This window comes from Coloeus monedula, assembly GCF_965178545.1.
Source record: "Coloeus monedula genome assembly, chromosome: 23".
Taxonomy (NCBI): domain Eukaryota; kingdom Metazoa; phylum Chordata; class Aves; order Passeriformes; family Corvidae; genus Coloeus; species Coloeus monedula.
The window spans coordinates 2067492-2081062 of NC_138803.1; the positions used below are offsets into that span (position 1 = coordinate 2067492).

At 50.1% G+C, this 13571-nt stretch overlaps 1 protein-coding gene across 1 annotated transcript in view; it reads right to left on the minus strand.

Annotated features, from left to right (window-relative positions):
• The window catches only part of LGR6 (leucine rich repeat containing G protein-coupled receptor 6), a gene marked incomplete at both ends in the record, with an annotated part of 149761 nt that overhangs the window by 86474 nt on the left and 49716 nt on the right, over positions 1-13571 (minus strand). Inside the window, one exon of the mRNA XM_082296250.1 lies at positions 7948-8019. Coding sequence (XP_082152376.1) covers positions 7948-8019 — 72 coding nt within the window. The remainder of the gene's footprint in view (positions 1-7947; positions 8020-13571) is intronic.

Genomic DNA, 13571 nt, shown 5'->3' on the forward strand with positions numbered 1-13571 from the left:
TGCCCAGCTTCTCCAGAGCAGAAGGGCTCCAGTTCTTGGAGCATCTTCCTGCCCATCCTTTGCTTTCACACCAGTAACTCCTGTGCCAGTTCATGTAAGAGACCCAAGACATAAAATTCTTCCTGTGTGTGACCCTTCCTCTGTCCATGGTCACCTGGCAGTCTTCCAAGTGCTTGGTTCCTTCTGTCCCTCTCACTCAAACTCTTCAGCAATTCCCCTGCTTGGCAGACAGGCACCCATTGAATACATCTGCAGAATTCAGATCCCACAGGAAATGCAGTGAAATGGTTCCTTCCTTGCTATTTAAAATGGAACAATAACATTTGAAGTGAGGCTGTCAGTGCCACATCCCCTGAGACAGCTCTTGATTTACTCCTTCTGTGGAGGAGACTTGAGCCAATAACCCCACCAAGAAGGACAGAGAGGCACTGCCTTTGCCCTAAGCACAGGGAAGAGGAGCTGTTCTTGCAGGGCTGAATTTCTGGTCCACAGCACATGAGCTCAGCTCTAGGCCTGCTCAGGGCTCTTTTTAGGACAGACTTGATTCAGTGGTGTGTCCTGCTGTGCTGAAGTTTACACTGTGCCATAGGGTTGGGAGAAAGAGAAAGCTCTGGATTTAAAGTGACTGACAGAAGAAGGAGAGAAGGGGCAGGTAGAGGGGAAGGGTGGCAGCTGGGTATGGCTGGCTTGCTTCAGAAAGCTCATGGTGGATTTTAGATTCTGCCACCCCCTCTCCCCTTCCACCACTCCCGTGATTTCTGGGAACATTCCTCCAGGCTTTGATCTGCATTCCCAATACACTCCAAGTTGGAACAAACTCATGGTTTACCACCTTATGGTTGCTGCTGTTCAGTTACCACAGGCTCAACCCTCCTGTATCTTGGGCTTCTTGGTCATGCTACAACTTCCATGGCACGCCCAAAGGCTGTGCTGGGCAAGATCGCTCATGTCAGGTGCTCAGGCAGCTCGGTGATGCTCTTATCACTCACATTAGGAGGCAGGAACGTTGCCCATTGGCAGGACAGGACAAACATGTGTGTCCATATCCCAGTGAAATTTTCCCCTTGCCAGACTTTTATTGAGCGTGTCGGCCGCCCCTTTGATCTGCTGCTCCGGCTGGTTTCTCAAGCGCTCACACTCTCGAGGCAGAGTGCCCAGACACTCCATGCTCTTGCCTAAACAGTGTCATCACGCCAAGCCTGGGCCTTCCCCTGGGCACACAGGGGACCACAGGCCCCGTGTCATGCCTGAGTTTGTTCTTGTGCTGGTGCAAAACAGGAATGAAGCCAATTAAGTCAACAAGTGAAAACATGGTACATTTGAGAAAAGGGCCAGGCCTGGACTCTTCCTTCTCACACAGGAATCTGCAGCTGGTCCTAGTCTGGTATCTCCTGAAGATGCCTCTAATGTGGTCTTTGCTGTCTCACTCCATCCCTGAGGAGAAGACTGTGCCTGTTTCTAGCTCTGCTCGCTGTACCCCCCTTGAATGCCTGTTCCAACTCGATAGATTGATCGCATTTGTTCTTTTGTTTATGGTCCTCAAGCCAGTTTTCAACCCACATGAATGTTCATATGCAAGCCAGTTTGGGTTCATTTGCCAAGAAATATTAGTAAGACACAGCTCCTTAATGAACAGGACACTGAACACCTTCACTCCATCTCTTTATATCAGAAACTGCAAAGGTTTTCAGTTTGTTCCCTCCAAATCTTCAGAGCAGTTTTGACTTTTGACTCTACTTTTGGTGCTCCACTCAGGGTACCCCAGAACACAGTTAGTCATACGGAAAGCTGTTTTCAGGAAAATTTGGGCCAGCTATCCCAACTAGCAAGGCTTTTTCAGTTGCTGAACACTCTCCCTGGTCTAAATGGAGTAGAAATAGAATGGAAGTCTCTAAATTTTCAAAACATTTTCAATTTGATTTGGGCAGCTGCAATAACTTGGCCTCATTGGTCAGTGCTCATGATAGACAACCCGTTAGAAGCCCTTCTCTCCTGTTCTCACCTGCACCTTAGCCAGCGCTGAGGACAGTCCTCACGCCAGGCACAGGGATGGCCTTCGGACAGCTTCATCAGAGGAATTATCCTTTGACTCTCTCTGTGCTTTTGCTCACCCGCTGAATTGATGAGCAGCACCATCCTCTGCCAAGGACTGGTGCCAGCCAGGGGGGCAGAAAGTCCTGGATGAACCAGAGCTAGTCTCCTTGTTGCCAACGAGTTGTACCCTGGTGCCTTCTCTGCACAGGAGCTGTGCAGAATCCTGGGGGAACCACAGAGGCCAAGAATTCAGAGCTGCGGCTCTTTAGCTGTGGCCACCTGGAAAGAGAGGGCTGTGCCAGGCAAGGTGACTACCGAGGGAGCAGTGATTCTGCTTCCAAACCCCAGCATGGCAAAGCAAGGTCATGGCCCTACAAGCATTTATGTCCTTATAAGAGACCTCTCCAGCCTGCTGTGCCATGGAAACCCACCAAAGCTGCTGTCTCAGAAGTCCCCTACTCCAGACACGTTATTGCACTGCTCCAGAAACAGCTTCTCACCACGGTGCCAGCACACATGACCACTGCCCAGAAATGCCAGCACCCCTTCCACGGAAGAGCTGTCACTCCCGAAGGAGTTGTGCCCCACAGCCAGCAACACTGCAGTGCTGCCTCCTACCAGAGTGGCAGTGCCTTAGAGAGAGACCCTGTGCTGGACTACCCCCCAGAGGGGGATGTTCCAGATGCCTGGGAGCTGATGCGGGGGGTGGGGGTGCTCTAAGAGCAGGCAAGGGCACCCAGGAACAGCGCTGGTGCCCCGTGAGCTGTGGTGGCTCCACTGGTCTCTGGACTCGCATGGGAACACGAGTGAGAAGAGGGTTCCCTCACAGGTGCAAGGGAGAAGAACAGGGCTGCTGCATTCACATTCCCAGCATACATGCCTGCATTTTGTTTCATTTTGCTTTTGTGCTCTTTCTTGGTCCCCCAGCCTGGCAGAGAGGGCCACGGCGGGTCCTGAGCGTGTGGTCCTGAGCCTGCTGCGCCGCCTCGACGGCACTCCCCGTGACGGTGAGTCCCTCTGCCCGTGGGGCCCGAGAAGAGGCAGGTGAAAGAGCCAGTGGCTGGGAAGGGGTCTGATCTTGCCGCTGTGCCCCGAAGCAAGAGGTGAATGGCAATGAACACCTGCCTTTGGCTGCAGTTTCTCCTCTTGGCACCGAGCGCTCGTGCTTGGATTCAAAGCGCGGTAACAAAGCCCTTGCCGGCGAACACATTTCAACATGTTATTATTCCCAGGCTGGCTTTCAAGATCTCTTTCTATTCCTTCTGTACTGATTGCTCTTGTTTCTCTTGGCTCCCAACTCTGGCTTTTCAGGCTTCATTAACTGGAATTTATTAGCAACTTTAAACAATCTTCCTGCTGCCAAAAAGAGAGAAAGAAAAGAAGAAGGAAAAAAAGGAAAGAAACAAAGAGGAGACATACTTAACTCTGGGTTGCTCCCTGCCTGTGTGAGGCCCAGCTCTGAACACCTCTCTCTCTGCAGGATTTCTTTGGAGGGAAAGCCTGGTGAGTGCCTGGGCTGGGACCGTGCCTGCTCATGCAGCCTCTCCTGTCTCTGGAGGTGGAGGGGGCCAGAGGGGGCACAGACTGGTGCATGGCCACTGAGGGCCCCTCTCCCACTGCCTCTTCAAAGGCAGCTGAGTGTGAAGAATCTGGTCTCTGGGCATCCCCTGAGCATGAGAACTAACTGCACTCACAACACCTTCCTGAGCAGCTCACTGTAAAAACAAACGACTAACAGGGCACACCTGAGGGCCCGCTCTCATTGCTGGACAGGCACTGGCAGGGAAATAACTTGACCCAGACCACACAGGGAGTGAGCAGGAGCAGCCCCTGTACCCTCATCTGTGCCCTAACCACAGCACCCCCTCGGATGCCCCGGGGGACACGTTTGGTGTCCAGAGCAGAGATGAGCCAGTGCGGAAATTCCCTGTGGGACACAGCCTGGCTGGGTGCTGGGGTGGCTTGGGTAATTGTTCTGCTGTCCTCAGGACCCTCCTGTGCCACCCTGCTCTTGTTTTTCACTCACAGGCCTCTACCCGGTGTGGGTGTGTGCAGAGGACTGAGGTACTCAGGGCTCAAGTGGACCCAGCAACCTGGATTTGCAGGGCTCCACAGCAGTGAAACCAGGCACATTTGTCCTTGTTGTCCATGGGAAATGTGTGCTTCATCCACCCATTTTGAGAGCTGTCTTCCCCCTTCCCATTATTCCTTTTCCTCGGCTGAATCCCAGCTCCACGCACAAGCTAAGCCCTGAGTCCAGCTGATCTCTGACTTCTGTGTAACTTCACTTTCATGAGGAGCCTGAGATGATGCTAAAATAGAGGAACAGAAAGAGGAGGAATTGTGAAAACACCAGCTCTCCTCCACGGGAGCCTGGGCTACTGGGGCTAAATCTGATGAGAGAGAAGACAGAATCAGAGAATCACGGGCGAGAGCAGCGGGGGAGAAGCGCGAGGAGGAGCCAGAGGAACCTGGGCTTTCTCTGACTGTTGAAGAAGGAAGGGTTATGGATCAAGGACCAGGGGTGTCAAGAGTTCCTGGGATGTTTCTGAGCATTAGTTCAAGGTTAAAATATCCTTAAAATGTAAGAGTTTTCATAGGATCTTGAAAAGGAGATTTGAAAATCTGCTTTGAAATTGGCAATTTTTTTGCTGAGGAACCTCTGATTCTTTTCATAAGGTTCAAGCACCTAAGGCACCTTGGCAATAAAGCAAATATAATCTGAAATACCATTTGCTTTTAGGGCTTTACCCAAAGTAAAAGGGTAAATGTTAAGAAGTAACCTGAGGATGAAACAATTTTTTCCCTCTCAGGTTAAAAGAAACTTTTGGGATTGACCAAAGTCCCAGAACATCAGTTTTGGTTCACCTTGAACTGAATTTTGTCAATTTTGTCTTCAGTTGCTCCAGCCTGTTACTCACTTGGCTTATCAAGCATGTAATAGGGAACATTAGAGTATAGATATTAAACTATCAGCATCCAAAGGAGGGCAATGAAGATGGTGAAGGGCCTTGAGAGGGAGCTGTGTGAGGAGCAGCTGAGGGCGCTTGTTCTGTTCAGCCCCTGGAGAGGAAGACAAGTGGCAGGCACTGATCTGTCTGTGACCAGTGACAGAACCCAAGGGATTGGCCTGATGTTGTGTCAGGGGAGGGAATTGGTCACAGCCCCAAGCCTGACAGAGTTCAAAAAGTGCTTGGACAACACCCTTGGGACCAAGATGTGACTCTTGGGGATGGTGCTGTGCAGGGCTGGAAGTTGGACCCGATGACCCTTGTGGGTCCCTTTTAATTCAGGACATTCTGTGACTTTGTGACACTGTGTGGAAGGCAGACTGGGGCCATAATGCCACCCAAAATCCCTGGGGATGAGAAACCTCCTGAAGGTTTCCATCTAACAAAAGACAGACACTTGCAGCAAGGATGAGCTGCAGCAGAGTCCTCTTCACTGTCAGTACTTCCCTGCCTGGAGGGGGACAGGCAAGAGGGCAGACAGGCAGGTCTTCCTCCTCCCCAGGAGACACTAACACTGGGATACCTGGATCTGGGATATCTGGATTGTCCCTTACTGCTCAGCAGGGGTTTCTGCTCTTCACTCACTTGGCATGTCCCAGCACAGGCAGTTCTGCCATGGGGATGAAGACAAAGGGCTTGGTCTCATGTGCTACGTGTCACCCTGGCAGACATTGGGAATGGGTCCCAGGTAGATGAAATCAGCAGAGATCTGAGCTGTGAAACCTGAACAAACTTCCCTTGAGGATGTCTAAACAAGCAGGATTTGTTTGCTTGATTCTCATGCGTGTCCTGGCACAGAGGGTGATCCCAGCCTGAATGTCATGGTCCTGATGTAATGTTGTGGGATGAAAATTCGGTAAAGATAGAAATGAAAAGAGCAGGGGAAATGTCAGGCAAGTTGCATTACTGGTCAGTGCCAGCCCTATGAACGCTGTACAAACTGTCCCTGTCTAGCTGTTGTTGTTGAAAGAATCAATTTTAATTCCCCATAACATAAAATCCTTCCTTGCTTGATTTCATATAAATTACTTGATTTCCGTAGATAGGATTACTGCCTTACTGCTATCAAATTCACACTGGCACTTTGCTGTGCATAGATACATGGTGCTGCAGTTTGCATTTCTTCCCCTCAGTGTGATGTTAGTCCTTTCCAAAGGAGGATATGTGGCACTTTGAACCTCTAGTAAAATGTTATCTAACAACTTCCAGTTATTTTTTCAGATTTTCCTCTTTAAATTTTTCCCCTTCTCCTGTTTCATTCATAATTATTTTTGGCTGTGGGAAGCTGGCTCTTTTGGAACCTATGAATATTTATTCATTGCTGGTTGGGGCTGCTCTGTTTGTACATGATGTAACCAGGACACGGTTGCTTGCAGCGAGACAGCTGCTAATTGTACACAGCAGAGTCTGGTCTGTGTGTGAGAAAAGCCTCAGTACCCCCAGTGAAGGTGGTGGGGGTCCACACTTCGACATGGATGTTGACAAAATGAAAAGAGAAAGGCTGCAAGATGGATGTAAAGTGGTGAAGAACCCACCTTCTGTGGGCAGCTTTGTCTCCAAAGCCAAAACAGGATCAAAACTGCCTCCCTCTCAGCCTGTAAATGCCTGCTGGGGAGGGGGGCTTGGGTGGCTGGGGTCCTTAAACTCTAATGAATTTAACATGCAGACAGATGATGATCAGTTGCAACATCATTTGAAGTCAAAACCCTATAATATAAAACCATAGAATCATGCAATGATTTGCAGGGACCTTAAAGCCCACCCCATCCCAGCCCCCTGCCATGGGCAGGGACACCTTCCACTGTCCCAGGTTGCTCCAAGCCCTGTCCAACCTGGCCTTGGACACTTCCAGGGATCCAGGGGCAGCCCCAGCTTCTCTGGGCACCCTGTGCCAGGGCCTCAGCACCCTCACAGGGTGTGAGGGTGATGTCTGTAATTCTGGCATTTTGGAAAATACCATTTTTGAAATGCCAGTGTTGTGCCTTGCAGTGGGGGCAGGATCTGATTCAGAGAAGTGAAAGTGTTTCATTTAGGCAGATTAAGTTGCAGTAACTGTTATACACGCAGTGAGTTTACAACACACATCAAATGCAGCATTAATATTGGTATTTCATGCAATGCAATAACAGTGTTTTGAAGAAACTGTGTTTTCCAACAGAAGCTGTTGTGTTGAGAGTACCAACAGCATGAGAATAACACCTGGAGGTATTTCTCATGGTCAAGTGGAGTAAGACCATACAGGTGCAATTTACTCATGCAGAAATGGTCAACCTCAACATTCTGCCCCCTGGGCTCCCGTTTTTGGGGCTCACAAAGGATTCCAGTGGTTTCTTGTGCCGCTGGTTAATTTTCACACTTTCAGAAGTGGGGCCACTCCTTCACTGACACACAGCCACATGCTGATCCCCAGGACTGGGATTGCTGCTGTGTCTGTCTGCTCAGACCTCAGTGCACACTGGTGCATGGTGGGACACCTCAGCCTCTTGTGAAAACTTTTTGGACTTCAGTTTTCCAGGGCCGGTTCCATCTGAACCGCAAAGCACCCAGGGGTTAACGTGTCTCTGGGCTGCAGGAGGCTGTGAGGGGGACCCTGTCTGCAGAAGGGTGAATGAAGCTCTCTGCTGGCTCTGCTCCAGGGCACAGTGTTGATTTTTGAACAGGAGATTAGGTGCTCTTTTATTTTGGCTTTTGGCACATGCATCATCTCAGCCTGAAGGTGACGACCTCAGCGAAACCCCAAAGCTGGAGCAGCAAAGAAACCCTGTCCTGGCATGCAGTCTGCTCCCATCTCAGCCTGCAGCTGCAGTAATAGCACTGGGGGCTGTGACCAGTGCTGCAGGACCCTCTGCAGCGTCCCCCAGTCCCCCAGCCATTCCCTGCCCCTCAGCCGTCCCGTACTCACAGCTCCTCCAGGAAGCGCAGGTGTCGGAGCGCGCTGGGCTGCAGCTGGCTGATGTTGTTCATGCTCAGGTCTCTGGCAGGAAGGAAAGACAGAGGTTTCTGATCAGTCACTATGCAGTGGTTTGCACAGAATAAACCTCAGTGCCAGGCTCTGTCCCCTCCCTGCAAACAGCATTTCAGCATTAACATTTGATCACAGCCCAGGCTCTGCCTGCAGAGGGATGGAGAGGAGTCGCTAGAGAGAGCTGGCTCCTTCAGGGTGGTCTGCCTGAGCTTCTCCGAGTTATGAAGCAAGTTAGGACATTTCCCAACAGCACAAGCAGTACTGCTGTCTCACAATTTTTGGAGAGTGAACAGGAAGCCCTGTGACACTGGAATAGGACAGTATGTCCTTGGATCCAAGAGCATCTCTCTGTCACCATGGGCATGCCAGCCCCCACAGGGAGCTGTGGACAGACAGCTGCTTTTGAGGAGACAGCAACCCATGGGAGAAGGGGTACATCCCATTGGACTGGCTTTCTTTACACTGTACAAACTAGAGAGCCACACCAGGACTGAGGGGCAGAGGTTGGCTCTGTGGGTGACAAACTGATGTTAGGAGGTGGAAGGAACCTGGCTGATTGTGCTTGTCTCACACTGTGCCATCTCCAGCTACAGGCTCATCTCCCCTGCTCAGGGTCTGATAGGCCCTGCTGGAGGAGGCTGTGCTGGTACCCAAAGGGTCCAGGGTGCTGCTGAGTCTGAAGCCCTTTGCACATTACAGGGTCACTGTGAGCCGCCTGTGCAGAGCTCTCCTCATCCCAGGGCACGAGAGTAGCTGGGTCTGTACTGAGTGATTCAATACACAGGCTGCTGTTCAGAAAAAATAAGGATGTTTCTGGGCTCCAAAGCTGTTCTTGAAGTCCGATATCTGAGAGCTGCAACCCTGCCCTCATGAGCAGCTGAAGAAACTCACGCTGCTTACCCCAACCTAGACCAGGCTGTGGCCAGGTGAGCAAGGGAGCATTGACCTTTAAAACTAAACTGGGGCTGAATGAAAAGCTGGTGTGGTTAAAAGCAATGGGAATAGGTGGGTGTATCCCTTCCTGAGCAAAGCAATCCTGGGCAGTGTCATCTGGGGTGCTGGGGAGCCCCGTGTGAGGCAGAAGGGGCTGTTCTTTGTCATTGTGCACAGACAGGGCACAGCTCGGCTCTCCAGAGCTCAGGCTAAATAGCAGAGGCTGATGGGTGTGATGGGAAAGTGAAGAGAAACAGCAACAAAATAAAGGCAATTTACTTTACTCGTTCCTTCTGTAAATCTCACAGACTTGTGAGCCTAAGGAGGGAGGTTCCCTGTCCTCCCTGTGTCACTGGGAATATCTTGGCATTGGAAGGAGGCTTGTGCCAAGGGCAAGGACAGAATCATGAAGGAGAAAAGACCCTCAGGAGAACCCAGGAATACAAGAGGGACCTCTCTGAGCTGCTCCATCTGCTCAGAACACCTGAGATCCCACAGGTCACATATCAAATGCTCTGGAGCATCTCAGCTGGCTTTGGGCTCTGGAGAGGAAACTGCTTCACTGAAAAATGAGTTTATTGAAAAATTTACTGAAATGCAGTTGTATTCCTCAGTAAAAGAATGCCTGAGTTTTTCTGGTAAAGAGCAGAACACCTGGGGGTATAGGCTTCTGCATTTTGTACCATTTTCCACAAAAACACCCAAACCACCATGTTCTGACCAGCTCTGTTTGGCATTGGTGGAGGCAGGTGACACATCAGGAAGATTGGGAGCTGCCTTTGCATATTCTCTGGAGAGGTGTCCTGTGACAAAATCAGGAGCCCTTCATGAGCCCTTTTGAAAATACTCCTGGCAAAGTTTGTTTTTTTCTTTATAACTTTCTCTTCTCCAAAGAAGTGGTAGAAAACTCACCAAAAATCTATGAGAATTCAGAATTCTGTTTTCAGAATGAGTGCAAAAAGAAAATTGCCTGCACTGTTCTGTGTGCAGTGCTGCATTCTATATTATGGTGATCCCGGGATACAGGGGTTAAAATATTATTTTGTGCTGCTTCTATTTTTATTTTTAAACCCCCAAGGGCAGTTGCTACTTAGCACCCATTAAAACATCTTTTTTTCCTACATCAAAGTGTCTCCTGTTTGTGTTGTAATGAATCTGTCTGATGTTTTGACATGTTGTGGAACAATGTGAAAATAACGAAAAATAATGTAAAATGAAAGACTGGGAAAGAAAACACCGGTCTGAAACATCCAAGATCTCCTCGAAACTGTGAGGCATGTTCCTTAAGTTGCCTTCTGCTGGCAGTGTAGAGAATACTCCTTGCTGGCTGCAGGAAACACCTTCCAAACCTCCTGGAACTGCCTTTTTTGTGCCCAGGTGCTCCCCGGGCATGGGGGGACAGTGCCTACCCCACGTCCTGGGTGGGTGGTGGCTGCAGGGATGTGCAGAGCCTGGCATCAGTCCCAGGCAGCATCAGGGCTGTAGGTGGCTGAGGATATGGGAGGTCAAATATCATTTAGAATCACAGAATCACAGAATCACAGAGTGGTTTGGGTTGGAAGGGACCTCAAAGCTCATCCTGTTCCACCCCCTGTCATGGCAGGGACAACTTCCACTATCCCAGGTGGCTCCAAGCCCCGTCCAACCTGGCCTTGGACACTTCTTTCCTCCTGCCCTGATCCAGACATAAAAGGAACAAAATACACTGGTTTCTGAAGAAATCTTCTGAAAGGCAGAGGAGAGATACCATTATCCCCTCACTCTGGCAGCCTTGCAGCTCCACAGCACATGGCTTTTCTTTAAAAGCCCCCCTTCCCTCCCTCTCACCGTCCTGCAGCCCTGGGGCTCCTGGCCACAGGCAGGTCTGAGACAAGGGGCTCTCTCCCACCATCTCTTTGGGCAGTGAAGGAAAATCCAGCCTGTATTTTCAAGGTTGTTACACAGGAAATATTTAGAGTCATTCTATTTAAAACTCACTGATGTTTTGGCTGTTTGAACACTGGTGGTTTGCAGCGCTGCAAGACTCAGGTGTAACACATCCACACTGACAGCCCTGAAAAGGGGACCCTGAAAGTGCAAATCCTGGCAGTGGTTTGCCAGCTAATGAACAGCAAGGCAAAGGTTCCAGGGACTCAGTTTTGCCATCAACTATCCAGTGTGACATCCTGCAGGGATCCCCCACCAGCTCCTCCAGAGCAGGGGACATCACACCCGACTTGGCGTGGTGGAATTCCTGGCCTGGCCTTGGTGTGAGGACAGCATGGAATGTGCAAATCATGTGAAGGAAGAGCAAATTCCTCCAAGGGCTGGAAATAAACTTCCCAAGCACAGCCCTGGACCCGGTGATTTTTCTAGCCACAAAAGTACGAGATGTTTCTGCACAGGCTGTCCATGCTTGTGTGAAAGCTGAGGCACAGGATTCTTGCCTGAAGTGTTGTGGGAGTAAATATTTGACTTATTACTCATGTAAAGGTGTTGTTGACTTGTTGCTGTGTTTTCCCAAGCTCGTGCTTTTCCTCTTAGTAAGGTTTCTTATGTTATGTACATCCCCAGCACATGCAAGGGTGGAAATGCTTCCTGTCAGAGCCATCAGAGAAGCCGTTTATCTCTTCAGGTGTTTGGGGGTGGTTACTTCAGTCAGCCACATTTAGTTAATTTAAAAGGAACCCACGGTATTTGAACCTTGGCGGATTATTTTTTTCTGCAGCATCCAGCAGAAGAAATAGGGATTCATGGACTAAATGGGTTAGGAGCTCTTCTGACCTTTCTCAGCTGTGTCAGTGACTTTGACTTTCCAAGCTGGGGCTCTCTTCTGAGTGACAAGCACCCAGGGAAGCCAAACGAGTGCTGGGTCACTCAGGTCTGTGCACGGCTCCTGTCATTTGCACTGGAGAAACCATGACAAAGGTGAGGTCTGTACCACAGCAGGCAGTACAGAAGTGCACAAAGAAAGTGATTCAAATCCCAAAGTCCCTTAAAGTCCAAAAGAAGTTAGAAAGGCAGGAGAAGAAATGGGCTGCTGCAGCTTCAACCAGGTTTGCAGTGTAGGACCTGCAGAGGAACTGTCCAGATTCTTGCCTTTGTGTCCATGACACCTCACAGCAGTGGTGCCATCCCTCTCCTGTCCCAGAGCTCCCCTGTTCCCCCTTCCCCAGTGACTGGCCTGTCTGTCCTCTCTACAAGATATGAAATAAAAGCAGGAATTCTTTTGCTGTCAAATCATCCTTCATGGCTGTGGTCTGGAATGCTGCCAGTAGAGTGAACTACTCTACTACTCCCAAAACTGAAACTCTGCTCTCGTACCACCCTACTTACCCAAGAAGCAATGTCTTTTAATGTTTCTTGCATTAGGTGTAGAAAATATCTGTGCTTTCAAATGGCACTGCACTGAAGCCATCATGGCTATAATTAGTGTGATTTAACTTTCCCTCCTTCCCCAACTAATTCTAAACATTTATCGTAAGCATTTCTAACTTGTACCTGCAGGAAAACTGAGACACAGTTCATGGAAACTGAGCTCATGTGATTCAGCCTTAGACCTTACAACTCCTCTGGCCCTCGAGGGGTTCCTTAAATTATTTTCTTTGATGTCACCTTCTTTCATGAACAACCTTTGATTATTCACTGATTAGCTGATCTTCCTTACCAAAAATTGAGGTGACACACACACTGTTCTGGGTTCCCTGGTGGGACTGCCTGCCACGCTCTCCACCTGTGCTATGAGATGGTGACCACAGAGTTTTAGCTCAGGGATGATAGGAGCTTTAAAGATCAAAGGGGTTTACCTTGGCTCGGGCAGGCTGTGGTGGTGTGCTCTGAGCCACGGAGCTGTGGATGTCACCGTGGGGAGTGTGCAGCCCCAGGGGGAGAAGGCAGAGAAGGCTCCTGCAGGGCTTTGTGGACGTGCACGCTCTGGGCCAAAGGGGCAGGTTCTTATGCTGCTGTAAGGGGGCTGCACGAAGGGCATCATGCAATACTTGCCCGAGACAGGCCTAAGCAACGTCCCCAGGATGCTCCTCTAGGGACAGCTGGGTTGATGCCTCTCTCATGAACTCAAGATGTCTAAAAGCTGCCCACAAAACTGGGGAAAGATGAGCCCTTCCCATGAGCCCCAAAGCTCCTGACATGCGTCTTCTCAGACACAAAGCAAAGTGCTTCCCCAGAGATGCGCTGCAATGGGAATTAATGCAAGCAGAAGTCAACAGACCCAAAGCAACGCAGGCTGAAGCCCCACTAGAGTAACACAACAGGCCCTCAGCCAGGAGGGTGTGAGGGTGAAACTGCAGGGATAAGGTTTTGGCTGAGGCCAAGCAGAGACACCTCAGAGCCAGATGTGCATTTGGTCATAGAAAATTGCACACAGCTGGCAGAGATGCTGTCCTGGGGGACATCACAGGACAGATGTCCTACAGAAACAGCAGCTCCGACCTGTGGCTGGGAGAAGACGCTCCCCAACCACCTCAGTCTACTCCAAAGGGGCAGAAAGTCTGGTCCTTAGCTTCAGCCCCCTGAGGTGCTCTCCATGGGTCCCCCTGCCACTCAGCAGACTAAGAAGCCTGTGTCCTCCTGCCCTCACAGCTGCCTTCAAGAATTTTGTTCTGCAAGGTTTCTGCAAGCTCAGGTTGTTG